Consider the following 21,860-nt stretch of genomic DNA (forward strand, 5'->3'; position numbering starts at 1 on the left):
CAGTTCTATTTTCATGTTGCTAGTAGATTACAGGCTGCTCTGCAGAAGGAAACAACCCTACACAGGACAAAAAAGAGACTTTTGCACATGTAATATAATTATTTCACAAATTTTAAAGTAGGTAGTATCTTTAAAACTCCTCTTAACCATTGAGTAGTGAGTAGTTGTATTTATAATATGCACCAGGTTTTAAAAAATTGAAAGAATGATGGCTGATTTTCTTTTGAAAATGGGATGGTTCATATAGACAGAAGTTGCAAGTACATCTTATTTCCAAATGACTTAGTAACTTTTTTTTCTAACTTTGTATAAATTGGAGTGAATCTGGTTTAGTGCCTTTTTACTTGCTTAGTAAAGTTCTTGCCACAGGAAGTGTACTTTGTAGTAAGACTTGTGATTGGTTGGAAAGTCAATTTTGGTATCAAATGACTGTTCTGTGGTCAGTATTATCTTTTAGGGAACTAGAGTTCATAAAAATGCACATTTAGTGAGAACCACAGCATTAGTTATTTAAACTAGAACAGGAACTTCTCTGCATCCAGGAAGGGTGTAGTTTGCCAATGGTTATAACCAGTTGGTGGAGGAAAGCATGTGGGATTTCTACAGCAGAGATTTGCATCCTCTTTGAAAATAGATGAACTGTCTACAGTCTGAAGAAAGTATTCAGTTCTGAGTGAATTGTGTTATGCCCCAAAAAGACTAAAAATATACAGAGACTTACTAGTCAGAATGTCTCACCTGCTAATATTTCAGTTTTAAAGGTTGTGGCCTTTTGGTGGGGGTGTATTTTAGTTGTGTAACTTCATTTAATGTGTGGTTTGGATTCCTCAGTTATCAGCCTCTATGACTAAATCAGCTGTTTTTGAGAATGCAAAAACTAAAATTGGTACAGGTGCTGAAAAAAGAGCTGTTTGGTAAAAAAAAATAAAATTCATCAGTTTTCACAATATTTCATGCAGAAATAAAGGAAATATCACTTGTAACTACTTTAAAAGTCTCTTTACCTAATGGTATATTTTTAAAAGTGCACTGTTAGTTTCACTTTGCCCCATTATGCTCTGGAAGCTCAAATGTCACATAGTTTCAGCCGTATATTGACAGAAATTATCTGGCACAAATGGTTGCTATTTACAGATGATCTTAATAAACTTATAATTTTTGAGTGTATGTGGTTCTCTTTGTGATCCACATCTGTCTGCATTGTACAAATATTTCTTTGCTAACTCAAAATGTTTATCTAGAAGCAACAGAAGAAGTTTCACTGGACAGTCCGGAGAGGGATCCAATACTTTCGCCAGAACCTACTCCTGCCATCACTCCTGTAACACCTACTACATTAGTTGCTCCCAGAATGGAATCAAAAAGTGTAACAGCCCCTGTGATTTTTGATAGATCCAGAGAAGAGGTATGCAGCAAACTTCTAAATTATTGAAATGTCTTGTTAATTTTCTGATTTTTTTCTTTTTAAATGGCAGTTCCTAAATGTTAACTCACATGATCATCCTTTGCTAAGGGGAAGTACAGAAAAGAAAACATATTTTGTTTATTTTGTTTATAAATTTTAGTATGAACTTAACTCACATCACTTAAGTGATGATACTGGAGATCAGTGGCAGTAGTAGTAAGATGCTCCATTTCTTTAAAAATAGATAATGTAAAAGCGTATGTAGGAGAAAGCCATGAGCTTGATACAGAAAAAACTCTGTTAATTATGTATAATAATTCTTACTATCATGTTACGGATTTTACCTTGGATTTCTGCAACTGTTGTTAGTGGGGTAGTGGAGGAAGCAGTTGTTAACATTATCCTGTATGCTAACAAACAGCAGAGGCTAGTGATAGCTTTAACATGGCCATTTAGATTTGGTGTTCTGTCCAAAGCCTTTGTACTGCCAAAGGCCATTCATTCTGGAGTGTTTTCTCACTAGGCAGTACCTCTGCTATGATTGATATCTCACAAGATGACATTTTCTTCTTTTCACCCCATCCCTACTCCTCCTTCAGCCCTGGTACTGTCCATTCTGCCATGTTGTTATCAAACATATATAGTATATAAAAGATTACAAAATTGTACATTATTAGAGCTCAGGCAAGTATCAGAAGATTCTAAGTTACTATTCCTATCCCAAGCTCTTCAGCTGCAGATACAATTAATAAAAGGAATATCTGTCTGTTGGAATCATATGAAAACATCACAAGTGATAGTGGGTGTTGAACCCCATAGCATCTGCTGGCACTTGAGATCATACAATGTACAATGAATATACCCCTAAGGTGTTTACTAAAACGTTTGAAGCCAACAAGTCCTGTGAAAAGGCTGAAAGCTTTTGCAGGAAGGCTTAAAACTAAAAACATAGAATCTCAGAGTCATTTAGGTTGGAAAAGACAAGATTGTCAGCTGTAAATGTAACACTGCCTAGACCACCAGATGAACTTTGTTGCAGTGTCTATCAGCATTAGAAATTGTATTCACTTAACATTGAGGGTGGGTCTGGAAGGTTTTTATTACATAAACATGCTGATTTCTCCCCTCCATCCTCTAACCCCCCTTATCCTTATTCCATAAAAAGAATTCTTAGTACCTTGTTAAATCTGGTATATCTTTTTCCTAGATTGAAGAGGAAGCAAATGGAGATTTGTTTGATATAGAAATCAATGTATCAGACCCAGAGAAAGTTGGTGAGTTCCTTGAGCCTCATAATTCAGATGGTAGACTGTCCTATTCCCTTGAAGACTATCATGAGATTTTAGTATGATTTCTTACTCAGTTATCTTCTGACAGTTTTTAGTATCTAAATGGAAGGCTATTTAATGTATATTTTGGAACAAAAAAAATGTGTCATGGATTAAAATAACTTGCCCTAGGATAATTATATTAATTTTCTTACAGGGGATGGCATGAATGCTTATATGGCATACAGAGTAACAACAAAGGTAACTAGTGCAACTAATATTTACAAATAACTTTGTATCCTAGCTGAGTAGATGGATCAGTAATTCATAAGGTTTTGTTTGGGTTTTTTTTTAAGACATCACTTTCCATGTTCCACAAAAATGAATTCTCTGTTAAAAGAAGATTCAGTGATTTTCTTGGCTTGCACAGCAAATTAGCAACAAAGTACATGCATATTGGCTACATTGTGCCTCCAGCTCCAGAAAAAAGTATTGTAGGTAAGTGTAAGATTTGATTTAAGCATGTCATTAAAGTAGCATAATACAAATTAAGTATTTCGATAACTGCTGGCATTGTCAAAGAAATATATTTCTGTACAAATATTATTTACTGCTTATCAGGTGGTCCAAACCATTAAATATTCTTCTTGCTAGGTATTTTTTTAAAGCTTGGGATAAATTATAAAGAGATGTGCTGGCCTGTTCCTAGCTCAGACCAGCGTTGATAATAAGAACGTTTGTCTTAATACATGGCCTTCTGTTTCTTATCTATCATTCTTCACTGTTGCCCTTCAAGAGCTGATTAGTCTATCAAAACAAAGATGTTAAATGAAAGTTTATTTTTAACTTGTGCTGTTATCAGTTGCCTGTAATACAGAGCTTCATACATACTCCAGGTCTCTAATATTTCAGTCTATTTCTTTTGGTCATGGTGGGGGCTAAAACTTCTAGTTAGTTCTTCAAAGTTCTATTTCAGAAAACATTTCTGAGTGTTGCTAGTCTGTGAAATTCTTGAAGGATCAGATCCTTTCTGCATGAAATAAGAAGCGTGCATGATTCATCGAAACAACTTGCATTTTATAAGCTCTAAGTAATAGAGCTTCTTTCAAAATATTTGAAGATTCAGAACAGTAAAACCTGTTGAAGTCTTTTGGCTTACCCGTACAAATAAGTGCTTAGGCTCCATAACGCTGTTTGGGATATAGGGAAGGGCACGACTTCTTAATTTCAGTAGTTTGGTCTGTGAAGCTAATCAGAGCAGCAGCGTTTCTTATAAATAGGAATAGGCAGACTGAGTAGAGGAGGCAGCAGAAGGGTTGGGAAAATCACGCTTTTAATTCTGTGGGAAAACACTGTATTTTTCAGTCTGTAAGATTTAATATTTGGTCTGAATTTTTGGCAGTTATTGAAAGTAATGTATGATTCTTTAATAACCATTTTTTCCTGTTAAAGAAATGAGTTTAACTACAAATGCTGACAGGCTTTATAAAGATGGAATGAGGCTTCTAGTCACGTCCATTGGACAAAAGAACATTAAGGCTTTTTTGACAGCATGCAATTACATGGAAATGTAGTACTTCCATCACAGTTGAATTCATCTGTAAGACAATACTTGTACTGGATTTGAGTTACCACTTGAATAAAAGCATCACAAATACTGATACACCTGGTAGTATGTAAAATGGTGGAACTTAATGCAGTCTAAGCAAGCCCTCACTGTGCCTTCGGATCCTTGTGTAGAGACTTTGTTAAGCTACACGTTAAGTTGGAAAAACTTATGGGCTCTGTAGGACATTTTCCAAAGAGCATGAAAACCACTCTTTAAACTTGAACCTTTAATGCACAGGTGCCATTTAGTTCTATCAAAAAAAAGTAGTATATAAATTTCTAATTCTGGAGAAAAGAAGGGATTCTTGGCTTATTTTAAATGAAGCATCTTAAAGCAGATTGCTGGGAAAAGAGACAAAAGTAAGATGACATGTTGTGCTTACATTGCATATCTTTATTTTTAAAGTCTTAATACAAAATATCATACATTCAGTGTTATGCAGTGTGTATTATAGAAAAGCCCTTAGCCTAGTCATTCTGTTACAATTCCAGGGGTTATCAACAGTGTAAGCTCCAGCTGTATTTTGATTTTTTTCTCCAGCTGTATTTTGGGCTGGCATTTCAGACCTAGAACCACAAATTCAATTAAGTGGTCTATTACTGACTGTGGAACAACAGGATAAAACTGAATCACTCATGAACTAGAGTCAGACATTCATCCAAACTGCCTCACTACTTACATATGCATGGTGGAAAATCACATTTCTGTTTTTAAGAAAATAATCTATTAAGTCAGGAATCATTTGTTGATTAGAGTTCTTTGGCTACCGACACTGCTTTTACACTTGCATTTAAATACAGTTATATTAGCAGAGAAACAAACCTGACATGGTTTCCAGAAATAACTGTCAGTGTCACAGGTTAGAAATTCCTCATATTGGTCATTTGGTTACATTCTCTTTTTTTTTTTTTTTTATTATGAACTTCTGTTGCTATCAAATGTGAAGGATCTTTTGTATTAAACCTCAGCATTTCACTCTTTCTGTATACTATGAATAGTAATACTCTTAATGCAAAAAAGACTAGGCATGTGAATTACCTCATCTGTTTGAATACTTTAAGCCTCGTTCTTAAAGAGATACTTGCTTTTACAGATAAATGTGTGGATTTACCGTTATGCTACACTGTTAGTATACCTTTGAAAAATATGCCGATCAGATTTATTTTCATCATGTTACAGAGAAGGGAAAAACTAAGGCTTCACTGAGAGGTTAAGGGTTCGTCCTTGTTCCTGTAAGGATGCTGTTTGCCCCCTCCATGGGTTACTGTGTGAAACTTCTAAAGCCAAAAGGGAGATCGGGTGAGGAACAACATTGGGAACTGTTGACCTGGCAGGTCACAGAATACATATTCAGAATCTCAGAGTTAGAACTTTCAGCTGGTGAAGCACAGAACTAACAGCTCAGGAGTAGACTGCTGGTAGAAATAAGATGTTTGGACTATATCATAACATACCCCTCCTGTGTTTTAGGAAATAATAATAAATGTACAGTGTTTCATGGACTTTTTATATTACTCAGGCTCTTAAACTCTCTGAGTTTGGGACTTTAGAATGAAAAATATTGACCTCAGTCTGACAGTTTCAGAGTTCTTCGGTTGCAGATGTTGAATGTATTTCCCAGACCATGATACATCAATAACTCTGGCTCCCCTATAATAGTTTTTTGACCACTCCTGACTTGGGCAGAGGAAGCAATGTAAAGCTGCATGCATTTTATTCCACTGATTTTATTATCCGTTCAGTTTGTAGTTGCTGATATGCTTCAGAATTTTCAGAGCTGGCTTATTTACCTTAGTTAACTGAAAAAAGGACTTAGTTTTAGACCTTAAAAAAATAATAGACTAAAATTACAGGTGATCAGCTTACCCATTAATAGGCTTATAACCTGAGATTTATTTTCTGTTCTGCTTTATTTGGGTAACTTTTCTTCTTCTGAACATGAATGACAAGTAAGACTCTGATATTCATTTTGATTGTCTTCATAAATGTGAATTAAACTAGTTTTGTATAACTTTTAGTCACAACCAATATGTATCAGAAAATTGCCTATTTCACAGTGCTGCTTCCACAAAACCACACAGCACAAAGTGTTGATGCCTTTTCTATTCCTGTGTAGTGTTTTTCTTTGTAATTTGACTTAAATACATGACCTTATATTTAGATGAGCTTTATTTTCTAATCACATCAATTATGTTAATGATTTCTTTATGATAAAATAAAATTGATACAATGCCATTTTATTCAAAGGCATGACCAAGGTTAAAGTAGGCAAAGAAGATTCTTCATCTACTGAATTTGTAGAGAAAAGGAGAGCAGCTCTAGAAAGGTAATGTATATATCTAACTAAAATTTGTTTAGTCTCAGAGTAACTCGTAATATACTGTGTGGGCTCTGTAATTGGGGTCTGGGCCATCTGTACTTAGGTGGATTTTAGAGGCTTTATGCAGCTGACAAATTTTTGTGTAGAATTTGAATAGCTCCCATTTATAATGGGAAATGTAGCCTGATTCATAAAGAGACAATAGACAATACCTTTCAAATTGCACAGTACTTTAGGTTGCAGCAAGTAAAACTTTATCATCTTACTAGAGCATTTTAATTCCTTAAAAATTCAGCTGTTGAGTGGGCAGATGAGTGAAAAACCTCAAGTCACCTGAAAGTAAAATGGCCTTCTGACTGTTTGCAGTACACTGATGTGACTAGCTGAATTTTAATGTAAATGGTATTAGATCTCTCTCACTCCACACTGGTAAACAACTAATATTGTTCAGGTATCTTTACTTGGGAAGGATACTGTCACTAATGTACTGTATCATTTTCCCCCGTTTACATGGCTAGTAAAGCCTAGAAAGTAACTAGTAGAACTTGCAAAAGTATATGGCCTTAAGTTTTGCATGGTTTTAGAATATGCCCATTGCTGTGTTGTAGTTGCATCATATGAGAACAATACATCATGTGACAGTTTCAAACTAAAAAATTACCAAAAGGTAAAGTTTTTTGATTGTATGTTGAAAGACCTAACAGATAATGTATGAAGCTCTTGAACTTCTGGAGTTCTAGAGACAATCTTAATGAAAAAAATCTCTTCAGAATCGCATTGTTAATATCTTTCCATTTCCTAAGTAATAGAAAAATATCTAAAATTATACTGAACCTCGAAGTGCTGATAGCTCTTTCTGTTCTAGTTACGTAGTACTGAAAATTGTCATCTAGCTTAAGTTGGCATATAGCCCCCAGGTTACTGAAGCTGTTATGTTTCTTGTAGCAGAACTGTGAAACATGCTGGTTATACAAGTCCATTGAAAACGGAGTGGTGCTGAGAGATACAGAGAATTGGAAAAACAGCTGGGATTAGAGTAATTTGTCTTAGATTTCTGTCATAGATAAGCATTGTGGCTTACTTGAATGACAGGAATAGTTCTAGATAAAGTTTCATTCATAAGCTAGTGTGAGAGCTTTTTCATTTATTTCTTAAAGCAGTTACACTACTGTACCACTAGGAGTGGATGATGAGCACTATCCCATGCTGTGAAATGGACTCAGGATTTTTGACAGTCTTGGGAAGGCTTCACAGTGTATTCCATTAGGGTTTTAGTTTCAGGAGTGCTATGAACGTCTTGTCTGGATAGGAGCAATTTTTTCATCATGCCAACTTCAGCTGTATCTTCCTTTCAGAATGGTGGTTCTGATGTTTATACTGAAACCTGAGAAAAATGTAGTAATCTTTCCCAGAAAGTCAAACCAAAGAACTCTTACTTCAATTTGCTCTTTTTTTGAACTAAGAACTATGGGGAGAGTGGGCAGGAAAGCAATGTACCTTGTTAGTTGAGTTCACTAAAATTTATGCCCTAGAAAAGTAAACTTGCATACTACAAGTCTGCCTGCTAGTTGTCCTCAAGCACATTGCCAGTTGTCTCCAGTGGTAATTTTACAGGTTTCCCTCAGAGTAAAGGCTATTCTTTAGCAGCAGATTTCTAAAGAAAAATCTCTTCAGGTGCTTGCCACATTGACTTTAACTTGTGCTTGTAACTGAGTATTGAACAAGCATGGAAAAGTTGAATATAGTTTCATTGCAACCCTTACTGTCTTTGGGAAGAAAGTAAGGATCCAGAGGCCATATCTAATGTAGGGTGGAAAAAATACGTTACATTTACAATATCAATGTACTCAGGCTTTCAGTTAAAAATCCCTGACCGCATCACTTTCTAGGACAGTTTCCAAGCAGTCTGTGAATGTAACAGAGCTGGTCTCATACTTGTTAACTGAGGCTTAAGCAAAACCTGAAGCTTTGCAAAAAATAGTGTGCTGTTCATAGTATTCTGTCACTGCATATTAATTGTTGATAATACATACTTTCTTATGTTCCTGTGATCTCTTGAGGCACTAGATGGCTATAAAGTATTTGGGTAAACATCAGACACTTTATATTAATACATAAATTTAAAATTAGTTATGACAAACTTGCAGCAATCTCTAGCAGAAGACAAACGAGCAGCAGTTTTTAGGGGAAGAACACTTGAAATTTCTCTACAACCCATATTTGTTCAATCAGCAGTTTTTAGATCTCAACTGAAACATGAAAAATTGCAAAGGAAAGACGTTTGTTATTGTTGTTGTTGGTGTTGTTTTGGTTTTAGGTTAATGAGTCCTTTAGGACTAATATGGGTCAAAGGCTTTAGCTTAGCCAACAAATAAATAGTCCATACCTAGAAAATAATCAACTCAATTCTTCAGGATTTCCTTTAATTGAAAATAAGTCAGCCATAATTATCTGTAACAAAAAGCCTGTCCAGAGTACTGTACAAGAATGTTTAAACAAACTGTTTGGGTTGGATTTTTTTTATGGTGTAAATTAGCTGTTATCAAAGGAGGTGGACTCCATACAGCTACTGAAAATATGAAATATTTTACCACTGTGGAACATACAGTTATGGCAGGTGTCGTGGTTTAGCCCTGGCTGGAAGCCAGATGCCCACCAAAGTCAGTCTATTACTCCCTTTCTTAGTTGGGCAGGGGAGAAAATATATATCAAGAGGCTCAGGAGTCAAAATAAGGACAGGGAGAGATCACTCTGTCATCAACGTGGCAAAACAGACTCAACACAAAGTGAAGAAGAGAGAAACTACTCTACTTTATTACACTACACTACAACTACAAAGAACAGTGAAGAAACTGAAGTTGGAAGCACGACCAGATCTTAAAACAAGCGTAACCAGATCTTAAAACACTTTCCCCCCACCATTCCCTTCTTAGCAGACTTTAGCCAGGATTATGCTCCCTTCTTCCCCCCCTGCAAGCAGTACAGTGGGGGCAGGGACTGGAGAAGATGGGGTTCTCAGTAGCACCTTTCCCCCACCCCTCCATTCTAAGCAGACTTCCCTTTAGCCATGATCTTACTCCCTTCTTCCCCCTGCTCGCAGTACAGGGGGCAGAGACTGGGGAAAAATGGGGTTCTTGGTTACTTCTTCATGAGCTGTTTTCCTTTTCCAGATCTTAAGACACCTCTAACCTCCCCCCTGCTCCCTTCTTAGCAGACTTCACTCTAGTCATGATTTCACTCCCTTCTTCCACCCGCTCGCAGTACAGGGGGGCAGGGACTGGGAGATGGGGGCTTCGGTCAGTCCCTTGCAAGTTGGTTTCCCCTCTCGGCCGGGAGGTGAGGGGGGGGCATTCATTCCACACCCTCCCCCTGCTGCACCGTAGGGTCTCACCCACAGGAGATAGTCCTCCGTGAACTTCTCCAACATGAATCCTTTCCCCAGGGCTTTATCTATTCACCAGCTGCCCTGGCGTGGGTCACGGCTATGGCGGGCAGTCAGAAATCACAATGTCTCTCAGTCTCAGTCCTCTGCGGGGTCACCAACCTCCCCCAAGCAAACCTGTTCCGGTGCAAATCTCTCTCTCACTCATCTCTGTGTCTCTGTTTCTCTCTATGGCTGCAAGTGCTGGCAGTGGCTTGTTCCAATGTAGGGTCACAGCTTCTTCTCTATGTCTCCCCCTGCTCCATCCAGCATGGAGCCCCTCCATGGGCTGCAGGTGGGGTCTCGGCCTTTTCCATGGGTTTCTCCACGGGCTGCAGGGGCATCTTTCTCTCCAGCACCTGGGCCGCCTCCTCCCCTGCCCTGTTCCGGCTTTGGTGTCTGCACAGCTCGTTACATCTTCTCACTCCTTTCTCCAGTGGCAAAATGCAGCTGCTTCCGGGTTCTTTTCTCCTATATGTGATTCTCAGAGGCGGTCGACTATCTCTCTGGCTGCAACTTTGACCTTGAATTGCTCGTTGTTTATAGTTGAGGCTGCAGAAAACTCTAACTGCTGCTTAAAAAAACCGTCTCAGCAGCACAGCCTCACAGAACTGCAACAGCAGCTCCCACCTTAAGGAGCTTCTGGTGTAAACAAACTATGTTAAAATCTGCCTGCACCTTTGGGGTGTTATGTTGTGGATATGGAGTGCATGGGGCTGCATTACTTTCAGTCAGAAATTCCAGGTTTTCCAGCAGCCTTACTGGAGTAAGACTTGTGTGAAATTTTCAATAGCTTAGTGGTCCTGCCTCGTAACTTGTTTGTTGGAGGAGGGTGGCAGAATGCATAACTGAGGTTTGAAGGGTCAGCAGAGAGGTAAAGGATTGAGGGGCATGGAGACTGAACTGTCATCTGACCTGTTAGAGGTGACTTTTTAAGAGTTTTCAAACCCCATTAGATAATGAGGGAGGTTGTGTGCTGCACTGTACTTGTTCTTTAGATGAAGAACACTCTCCAATGCTGTCAGTAACTTGAAATCTGTTTTTTTTATCTAATATTTTAATTTTTAAAATCATAGGTATCTACAACGAACAGTAAAGCACCCAACCTTGTTACAGGATCCTGATTTAAGACAGTTCTTGGAAAGTTCTGAGGTATTTAAGTTAAGTTCTCCTGTTTGTTTCTAGATACAGCAACCTACCAAGCAATATATTCTCTTTATATTGAGACCTGATCCCATAAATTTATATGAAATCAAATTGGATTGTACCCTTCATGGGAAAGAATGGCAGAAGCTAGTTAGGTATTTGTGTGCCTCTGCCTCTGATAAAGCTCAAGACTAGTAATGACCAAATTCGCTATCTGCTGTTCAGTGACTTCTCAAGCAAGTTGGTCTGTCCAGTTTTGAGTAAAGCTTGTCATACGTGGTGAAAATCCATAATTGATGTTACTGATTGTTAAGTAAGGTCAAGAATTAAACTAGCTTGGGAGCAGCTCTTTTCCCTCTAGAAGTCAAATTTGAGGTGTATTGGTAGGATAATGTGAAGTACATGGCAGTGCTGCTGGCCAGGCTAGATGTTTTGTGAATAGAGGATGTCACCCATGCTATCAATCTGGCACCTTTCACAATATAAAATATATTGTTAAAGATACACAGTAACTCTCTATAAATGTGCATAGCACACATGTAACATGGAACTGTCTTTTGGCCAATGTCAATATCTTAGCTATACTAATAAGTCACAGAGACCTCACTACTGACAAAATCATCATTGATAGATAACTTACAGTGGATTTGTCAATGCTGCTGACAGACAAAACATCTCATGAAGGGTAAATGGTCTGACATAGGGGCCACCTTGTATGGCATATTCAGATTAACCTGAATAATAATATGAGTTAAATTTAAAGCTAACTTTTAACTGAGTAAGTTTCTAAGCAAATACACAGTTCTCTTGATGTGCATGAGGTAGGTTTGAAATCTGGCCTACACAGAAACAGAAAGACACCAACCTTTTATAATCAGCATGCAGTATAAAATTTACATTACAATTAAATGTTTTACAGAATTTCTTTTGTCTAATTTGTTGTAAATCTAAGCTTTTCTGTTCCTGTAGTGGCAGTTTGCTCTCTGTAGTGATAGGTGGCTAGCCAGGACCTCGGGCTACTTCATAATAACTTTGGACAAGTGGGTTGTTTGTTCCATTTAAATGTAAAGATGTAGAAGAAAAGTAAATAGTCTATATTTTTAAGTTTTCCTCTTGAGAATGTAAGAGTAGTAAATCTGAGAAATTAGATTCCACGGTATTGAAACACATAGGAGTAGAGAAAACACTATATCCTTTTCTTTCCCCCCTGTGCCCAGTTAAACCTCCATCCTTTTAACCAGTCTGTTTGCCCTTATTTGTCATTCAATTCCAGCTGCCGAGAGCGGTTAACACCCAGGCTCTGAGTGGAGCAGGAATATTGAGGATGGTGAACAAGGCTGCCGACGCTGTCAACAAAATGACAATCAAGATGAATGAATCGGATGCAGTAAGAGCTGATTTTTCGGCTTGAATAATGAGACGAATTAATGAGCCTCAACAATAGCATTTTAAATCTGTAGAAGTAGAAAATGGGTTATTAATTTGCTTATTGGCTTGAATTCTTAGCTGTATCAGTTGACCACCCTGGCAGTCCATGGATAATTTGCTTCTTTAAAACCAGAAATGTTGTTGGTTATCTAATTTGTAATACTTGACACTTTCATCTTTTGTCAGTGGTTTGAAGAAAAACAGCAGCAATTTGAGAATCTGGATCAGCAACTTAGGAAACTTCATGCCAGTGTCGAAGCATTGGTCTGCCACAGAAAAGGTAACTTCAGTTTTATGCGGCTGCCTGGGCTAAAGTGCTTAGAACTTTAGAAAATGATAAAACCAGAGCTTACTATGTCAGAGCTCTTAAGTAATGAGTAGAGTTACATAGTATATTCTAATGCAAAAATTTAGTTCTATCTTTTAGTTTAAACTCCTCTAGCATTTTTTATACCTGCTTTTAATCTTAATTTTAACCTGAGTATCTGTCATTACTAAAGTTATTATATTGATTTTGCGTAATTTTTTTTCTTCTAGAGGTTCAATACCATACCTAGCAAGTCATTTTACTAGAGTAGACATCCATAAATGTATGTCTAAGTCTCATGGCAAGAATAATTTTTTTCTGAATAAAAAGTGGCTGTGTAATCCGTTTAAACACCTTTTGGTTCAGTATTGCTCTGTTAACTGAGTTTAAGATCTTAAACAGGAATTTACTATTCTTAATTTGGTCCATATAGTAATACATTATTGACCTACTGTTAAGGTAAACTTTTTTGGGAAGAGAAGTACACTCAGTTCGGTAAACTTATTTTAGAGAGAAGCAAAGCCTGTAGGTTTATGTTTCAGTCACCTGTGTGGCTGTTTTGTCAACAGTTGCTTTCCATTAGATGATTTTTTTAAAAACAAAACACTAAAACTTTGATCTGTAGTTCAAAGAAGACAATAAATGTGCATTCTGACGCTACTGTATCAGGTTAAAGTATGGGGTTACCTTTCAGCTCTGTGCTTTCAAAAGTATGTGAAAATGTTGTAAGTTGCTTTCTCTTTACTCTCTCAGGAATTACTGAGAGAGTTGGCCAGATGTTCTCAAGACAGAAGAGTATTTTAAGAAGTAATGGAAAATCAAAGTGCTTGTTTACTGTTGATTTGTCACTTGCTCATAGATTTGAAAATGTGTTTAGTTTTTTGAGAGAGTTGTGTTTACACAGTAAGAGTTTTAAATATATGAAGTCATTTTGTTTCTACAAACATTTCTAGTGTTCAGATAATTCTGCAGAAGCAGCACAATTGCAAAGAAATGTGCACTTTTAATCATGAAGTAGTTTGGATTAAACATTCGTTCAAAGGTCCTTCACAGGACTTAACTTTATACAGGATGACTTACATTACAGTTTATACAGGTTTGAAGAGAAAATTGCCCTAGTATTTGTTAATGAATAAGCTCAAAACTTTTATCTTCATAGATGCCAGCCATGGTGATATGTGTTGATTTTTCTTTGGGTTTTGTTTTTTTAATTTTCTTTTAAGGCATGTCAGAATGTGGCCATACATTACAGTATGCACAGTTAAAGGTACTGTAGCCAACAAAACAGTTCAACAGAAATAACAAATTCCACTCATGAGGGTAGTGGTTTTGTGCAATAGCGGGCATTTTTTCCACTCTGGATGGCATCTAACAACTGTACTGTAGACATCTTAAAACTGTTATGAATTTGCCTTGTACGTCACTTGGATGTTGTTATGTGGGCATGCATTTTCTCCGAGCCCAGCAGTTGGATAATACCAAAGTTACATTTTTTTCTGTGTCTTTTTGTAGACAGAGTAGGCATTACATAACAGGCTCAGCAAAAAGTTATATGTAATGATGAAGAGATTTTTTTGTGGAGGAGTTTTTCTCCTAAATGTGGTTTCCTTAGTGATCTCTTGTGTATTATGTCATGAGTTTTAGGAAATACAACTTAGATTTTTTCAGTTGGTGAAATAAAGGTTGAAATAAGTCAGAGATCTCTGCTCTGCTGATAAATGCTGCTGAGTAATATAGCAAATTAACTACATTGTACTGAAAATTACTCCTCTGTTTCAGAGCTTTCAGCCAACACAGCTGCCTTTGCTAAAAGTGCTGCCATGTTAGGTAACTCTGAGGACCACACTGCTCTATCTAGAGCTCTGTCTCAGCTTGCAGAGGTAGAGGAGAAGATAGATCAATTGCATCAAGAACAAGCTTTTGCTGATTTCTACGTGTTCTCAGAACTGCTTGGTGATTACATTCGTCTCATTGCTGCAGTAAAAGTGAGTAGTGCTAGGAAAAATAATGATTTTTGTGTTTAAAGTCACATTCATCAACTTGTATATTTAGGGTAGGTGAATGTGTGTGTTTGCTTGTGTGATAGCATAGGTAAGACTAAAGTTTTTGCCTGAAGTTCTACCTGAGTAAAACAAATGCATCCATTATCATCCAGTGATAAAAAATGGTTGTGATCAAAAATGGGAATGGATTAGTAAGATCCAGACAAAGTAAACAGTCAACATCATCTACTTCGAGCAGTACTAAATTTTCACGCTATTTGGGGATGCCATATGCTACTATGTCTAAGCATACAGCACTTGTTTCTTTTGTGTTGTTTTATTTTCACAATATGCCCATAATTTTTCGAGAACATAATTTGGTCATATTTGGTAGATAGCCAATAGTGTCTTTACATAAGAAATAAATATAATTTGTGGACCTATATCTTATTAAAGAAAATACTTGATTTTGGTGTAAATCATGCTGCACAGCATGATTAGTTTTTGACATGGGAAGTTGTGTCTACAAAGTTTGTCCAGAAAAATCTTTGAACTTGCTCGGGTATTGGGGGTGTATGGTTTTGGTGGTATTTTGGTGAGGTTTTTTTAATATCTGTAATTTAATTCTGCTTAGCTAATTGCTAACAAAAATGCATAGCTGACTATGTCCACTTGCATGGAAAGTTCACTAGAATCTGTTTTAGAGAAGTATTAGCATAGCTGAGCACTTGGTAGTGTTTGTTTTGGTAATGTTGTGATGGATTGAGGAACATAAAATGGTTTAGGGGCACTAAGGTGTCTGCTCTGAAAAGGCTTCTTGAATACCGTGTTATTTACAGAAGGTATTGAGCTCTGTGAGCATGCTGTCAAATTAAATGCAAGAAGACATGCAGTAGACACCATAAAGTTTCTTTAAGTATACTTGTTCCATTGTTACCCAAAATTACCATTTCCTACTGGGAATTTTGGAAACTCTAATAGTTCCAATTGTTTAATAAATTTGTCTTTCCTTACAGGGTGTGTTTGATCATCGAATGAAATGCTGGCAGAAGTGGCAAGATGCTCAGGTCACTTTACAAAAAAAACGTGAAGCTGAAGCAAAGCTTCAACTTGCCAACAAACCTGATAAATTGCAGCAAGCTAAAGATGAAATAAAAGAGGTAATGTTATCAAACATTATTTTGGAGGTCAGCCTTTCTGCATTAACTCATTCATTCTGCATTATTGCACTACTTTATACCATTTTTATTTACAAATCACGTACTCATTTGCTGTTTTCCATATTTACTGTAAGTGTTTGAATGAATTTACTTAAAATATTATGTGTGTACAGTTGTTACTTGTTCAATCTGTATGGCAGTTAATACTGTCTCTACAGAGTCTGGGAGATGGGAGGAGGGGAACATGGACAAGTTAAATAATGCTTCTAACAATTAACAGATCAGTTGGGTAGGCACAGGACCATCTTTTGGCTTCTAAAGCTAAAACCCAGCTAAGGCAACTAGCCAAGAATTGTTTCCATGTTTTGTTTGATTATGCAGCATATCTACCCATATATATGTATATATATATGGTGTAATTTCACTAAAAATAAATCTAACATGTTGAAGTATCATAATTTATACACTTTTTCTGTCATGCTTCACTAAGGAAATTGAAGAGGTAGGACAACTTAATTATTTAACATTAATGCATTCTCATTATTCTCCCATTATTTAATGGGAGAACGTCATTGCAGACCTCAAGCTCTTTTATGCAGTTACTTTGTTTGGCTTCCTCATTGGTCACCAACCACATACTGCTCTGTTCTTTCTGCCCTTCAATATATTTTGCATATGGTGTTGAATTTACTCATTAACTTGGCTTTCTTCTTCTTAAAAAAGGCCTTTATTTACTGGGAAAACTTACCACATTCTTTCTGGTTGCCTCTCTTGAGATTCAAGTCATTCATCCATCGGTACCAGGAAACTGGAACTCATTGTCAAAAATACTTCCTGGGTATTGGAAGTACTAGCAAATAGTCGTCCTTTCTCAGCCCCACTATGAAAGAATTATTTATGTTGTTCCTTAAGGATTATTTTTCCTACTTTACTGGATCGATTAGAGAAGGTTGATAGTAAACCCATAATTTGAATTTTCTGGTTGAAAGTAAGTGCTGCCATTGAAATATGTTCAGCGCTGCTCAGTTCTGTAATATCCTTCTGACAGAAATTGCAAAGTGGCAGCCTACACAGCTTCAGTTTCACCTATGACTCAGTTGCTTTTTGCAGATAAAAGGCCAAAGAACAGTCCTAGGAACACTTTATTGAGTAAGGCAAAACTTCTCATTGTCAGAAACTGTAATATGGGATAATTTGTATATTCTGGACATGGCAGTTGGGTATAACTCTTCAGGCTGCTCTTCTGTGAAGGACAGAGCAGTGCAACAGACTGCCCAGAGAGGCTGTGGAGTCAGTCTCCTTCTCTGAAGGTGTTAAGCCTGCTCCAGGTGATCCTGCTTTAGCAGGGGGGTTGGACTAGATGATCTCCAGAGGTTCCTCCCAACTCCTACCCTTCTGTGTGATGCTGTAACACACTGTTAGGACTTACTGCATAGTTTCATAAGGTAAATCTGAAAAGGCAATAAAGGAACTCTGGATAAATCTAAACTTAAAATATAAATATGTATATATTTATTTGGACCATAGATGATTATAACTCGACACTGCACCACAAAGTGCTCCTATGGAATAAACAGCACCACTAGATTGCTAAAAGTAATATGCTATATTGAAGTATGTTGCTTCCCTGTTGCTGCCTTCTGAAGAAAGAAAATTGTTACTGGCTGTATTGGCTGGCCACTCAGTTACGTGTGTATCTATGTTGAGATGAACAGACACTGTTGCATTTTAAGTATCTTATTAGTCTGCATGTGGCTGAAGTGAAAGGCCGATGTATAGAGGTAGCTGAAGTTTAACAATATATAGATGTACAATAGCAGTCACAATGTAATACAGATTACTAATGTAGCAGGGTGTCTTTTCCCATAAATTAAGGAGAAACATAACCTTGTGTCATGTTACATCAGCGCTACATTCTCAATATGGCAAAACTCCACAAACAACATCACGTCCTCTGAAAGTTTCCTTTATGCTCTTCTTACCTGCAGTAACTTTTCTACTCCTCCTTTCAATGAAAACAGTTTTCACTGAGCAAGAAAGCATGTGCTATGGCTTGCCTAAGCAACATGTGTTATGACTGGAAATCCAATAAACATGTCCTCAATAGCTTGTCATCTACAACAGAAATATAATAATCAATACACTTGACCACAGGCTGACATGAAGATTTAATCATCTCATCTGGGATCGGGAAAGTACAGGGAACTACCTTTTGAGACTCTTCCACACTTGATTGGACAGGTAGTCAGAGGAAAGCTTACAGGCTTACACTCCTTCTATAGCAGTGTTTGTAAATGAAATAGCAGGTAAAGCTTTCAAGATACTTTTTCTAAAGAATCTTAAAAAATATTATCACATGTTCTACTAATGTATTTTTACATTTCATCTACAGATAGCATTGCCTAAGAGATACCATTGTCTTAATTTATCAATGACATCCTATTATACAAATTGTTATTATAAAACTTTCTGTTAAGCATGCCAAAAACCCCAAGTAGGTCCTTCTGAGCTCTCAAGTCACTATCACTAATGTAGTAAAAAAAGTTCAGATACTGGTGGACTGAATGGACAACACAAAGTCTTACCTCTGCCTGTCTTTCCTTTGCCAGTGGGAGACTAAAGTTCAGCAAGGGGAAAAAGATTTTGAACAGATCTCCAAAACCATTCGCAAGGAAGTGGGAAGATTTGAGGCACGTATAATTTTGTCCAAGTAGATGACAGTTTTACTTTAGATGATACTGACATTCCAAGTAAAATTGGTTAAGAGGTTAATATGCCATAATTTATTTATTAACAGAAGGAACGAGTGAAAGACTTTAAAACTGTTATTATCAAGTACTTAGAGTCGTTAGTGCAAACACAACAGCAGGTAAGATAAATTTTAAGTTTTGTACAAGTTACTATTTAATACGTTTCATATTAAATTAATTTAAAAAGACAGGCTTTACGTGCAGCCTGAAACATAAAGAGCTACTTCTAGTCTGTACTGTGTTAGAGCATAACACAGTGACTGTGGTTTCCCAGCTATTGCTGTGCTGCCTTGTACAGCTCTAATTCAGAGACATAAGAGAAGCTCCCGCAGGGATATGGGTGACTGGAGGGTCTTGAACTCTCCTTCTGAAACTGAAGTGATACTTTCACTTACATAATGGAGTAAATTGTCATGAATATTATGCTTACTGAAGAGACATGAGTACTTAAATGTTTATTGCTCTTTTTAAGAAGCATAAAACATTATTGAATGTTACAAAGCAATAAAACCGTTTCCAGTGACTCAGACAGACCTTCTTCCCAAAGTGTCCTTTGTTCATTCCAGGAACATAACTCTCTGGCTTTATTTAATTAAAAGAAAAAGAATTAATTTAGAAAAAAATAAATGTGGTATCCTCAGAGGTAAGAATAGAAATCTGAGCTGTATAACTGTATTCTGTAGCATTATGTTCAACATGTGGTGACCCAGCATGCTTATAACAGCTTTGCTGCTATGAGAAGTTTTGTGTATTTATTTGTATTTTCTCTTGCATTATATAATAATGTGAATGGATAATATGAAGTACCTATGTTCTTACTTTGTCCAGTGGAGACAAGTTTACAAGAGGAGGAAGGTATATGTGTTTTCTTTTTCAACATTTACTACACAGTAGTGAGTGTTTTTTCCCTTCTCTTCAAGCTAATAAAATACTGGGAGGCATTCCTACCTGAAGCCAAAGCCATCGCCTGAAAGAAGATATTCCAAATGACAAGACACTCTGGATGTTTGTCCTGGATAAACTAAATTCCACAGTGAAATCACTTTAAATCATCCAAATAAACCACTATATATTTTACGAATTAACATGTGGCTTTTTTTTATATACTACAGCATTTTATTAACAAGCTGCATGTCCTGACCCTCTTTGAAGTGGACTGTGGCATGATGTTCTGCAATACATTGCTGAATTGAACACTATTGTGTCTTAATACTTGCACTAAAATGTGCACTGCAAGGCCAGAAAGCTGATATTTTTGTTCTTTACAATACAATGTTCTGTAGTATGTTTACCTAATCTTTATGAAACAAATTTAATTGCATTGATTAATGTTCACTTAAACATTCCTGTACAAAATCATGTTTTTGTGATTACAATAATAAAGGGATGTACCTTGTGAAACATTACACACTCTGGTTTTGTGTCTGTAGATATTTACTTGTGTTCTTAGAATTAGCATTTAGAATAAACTGATATTAAAGGCAAAAACAACATTTAGCAAAGAATGCTAGAGATGGTATTAAAAGATCCACAAACAAGTATTTATGATAAATTATCTTGTTCTTTAATTCTGAATCTCTTAATTACAGGTGTACATTTCACACGAAGTTCTCACTGCCTTGGTAAACTGTAATGTCTTCATAGTCATAGTGTCAAAATACTGATGATAGGAACTGGATATAAACTGAAATATCTTCCAAGTGTTTTACTAAGCCCTTCATAAAAGGGTGAATATCACCTGCATGGTAAAATACTGATGTCCTACTGGACTGATACTTTTCATTACTTTTCTCCAGTGGTCTCAGGCTACAAAAAGAAGAAAATCTTGCAATAATTCTGGTAACTAGGGAGAATAAAAGTAGGTAATTCAGCTGAGTGCAAGCCAGTTGTAAGGACTAGCATACAACTTGGATTTTATTGAGTAGAAAATGTATTTGTAGGGACCAGTTATATCTTCTGTAAGAAATCAGAGTAGCAAAACAGTTTTCTGAAATGTACAATATTAACATAGGACATGCTGATTTGTCATTTTAATGACATACGGAGCTTGTCAGTGCCATATATTAATGGCAGGTAAATTAATTTATTATAATACTAAAACTAATGGGATTTTAGAAAAATCTTAATCACATAAAATACAAGAGAAATCATTGCTTTTAGCTTCAGGATAAGAATTCAGGATAAGCCCATGAATTTATATCATTTGTGGTCAAGCAGATACTATTTCTGAACAGAATGGAAAGTTAAGATCCGTGTAAAGATCATACACTGGTGCATACAGCAAAATTAGTGTAAAATTTCCAGACTAGTGTCTCTTACTGTTTCTGCAGAGTTGCGTTGACTCAGTACTTTTAGGAATTTTCATGGAAGTGAGTACAGAAACTGTTATTTAAAAAGGGGAAAAACAAAAACCCAAGCCTTTTTCTCAAGCACCTTTTTAAATGGTGAAACACTACAACTTTATGCTTGTAATACATTGTGCATCAGTGTTTAAGACATTTAGCTTGTAACTGTTTTTTTAAAAGCTCAAGCATGCCACAGTTTTATGATGAAGAAATTGATCTATGCATAAAATTCTACTAAGTGTTATGATAATAGCTCAACATTAAACTTGGAGTTTGTTCCAATGAGAGTGAAAGTGGGTCCTTGCAAAATAAAAGACTCAATTTAGACATGCAGAGCTCAGACAATTTTCTTTAAGTGTTGTGTCCGACTTTCTTAGATCTTGATCTTCTTTTTCTTTTTGTTTTCATTCTATCAGGATTAGAATTTCTTCACGATCATATTTCTTCCTCTGTGATGTGAGAATGAGAAATAGCTTTTATGTATCTCCCAAAATGGTTAGTGTGACTTTGTCTGTACTAGATGAGTGAAAATGAGAACAACTGGAGTTTTTTCTTAAAACCAGCAGACTGTTGTAGTACAAAAGGCTGACCGTGTTTCTGGAGTTCGGCACCACAAGAGTGTTGCTAATACAAAAAATTTGTAGGTTTTTTTGAAACACAGGGTTAACTTGAACAAAAGACACATATCAGCTGTCACATTTGGCTATCATAAAAAAGCT

General features: G+C 36.5%; 1 protein-coding gene across 4 annotated transcripts in view; it reads left to right on the forward strand.

Moving 5' to 3' along the window:
* Positions 1 to 20,202, forward strand: part of SNX2 (sorting nexin 2) — a 39,421-nt gene extending 19,219 nt beyond the window's left edge. For 2 of the 4 annotated variants that reach the window (XM_084278761.1, XM_084278764.1), the window contains 13 exons: positions 1,242 to 1,405; positions 2,613 to 2,679; positions 2,891 to 2,934; positions 3,030 to 3,171; positions 6,530 to 6,608; positions 11,100 to 11,175; positions 12,443 to 12,556; positions 12,784 to 12,877; positions 14,684 to 14,889; positions 15,903 to 16,046; positions 18,656 to 18,736; positions 18,844 to 18,915; positions 19,717 to 20,202. In XM_084278761.1, coding sequence (XP_084134887.1) covers positions 1,242 to 1,405; positions 2,613 to 2,679; positions 2,891 to 2,934; positions 3,030 to 3,171; positions 6,530 to 6,608; positions 11,100 to 11,175; positions 12,443 to 12,556; positions 12,784 to 12,877; positions 14,684 to 14,889; positions 15,903 to 16,046; positions 18,656 to 18,736; positions 18,844 to 18,915; positions 19,717 to 19,767 — 1,334 coding nt within the window. In that variant the 3' untranslated portion in view covers positions 19,768 to 20,202. The remainder of the gene's footprint in view (positions 1 to 1,241; positions 1,406 to 2,612; positions 2,680 to 2,890; positions 2,935 to 3,029; positions 3,172 to 6,529; positions 6,609 to 11,099; positions 11,176 to 12,442; positions 12,557 to 12,783; positions 12,878 to 14,683; positions 14,890 to 15,902; positions 16,047 to 18,655; positions 18,737 to 18,843; positions 18,916 to 19,716) is intronic. The other 2 variants (XM_084278762.1, XM_084278763.1) reach the window with 2 other exon arrangements.
* The last annotated feature ends 1,658 nt before the right edge of the window (positions 20,203 to 21,860 follow it).

This window comes from Gallinula chloropus (assembly GCF_964237585.1).
Source record: "Gallinula chloropus genome assembly, chromosome: Z".
Classification (NCBI taxonomy): domain Eukaryota; kingdom Metazoa; phylum Chordata; class Aves; order Gruiformes; family Rallidae; genus Gallinula; species Gallinula chloropus.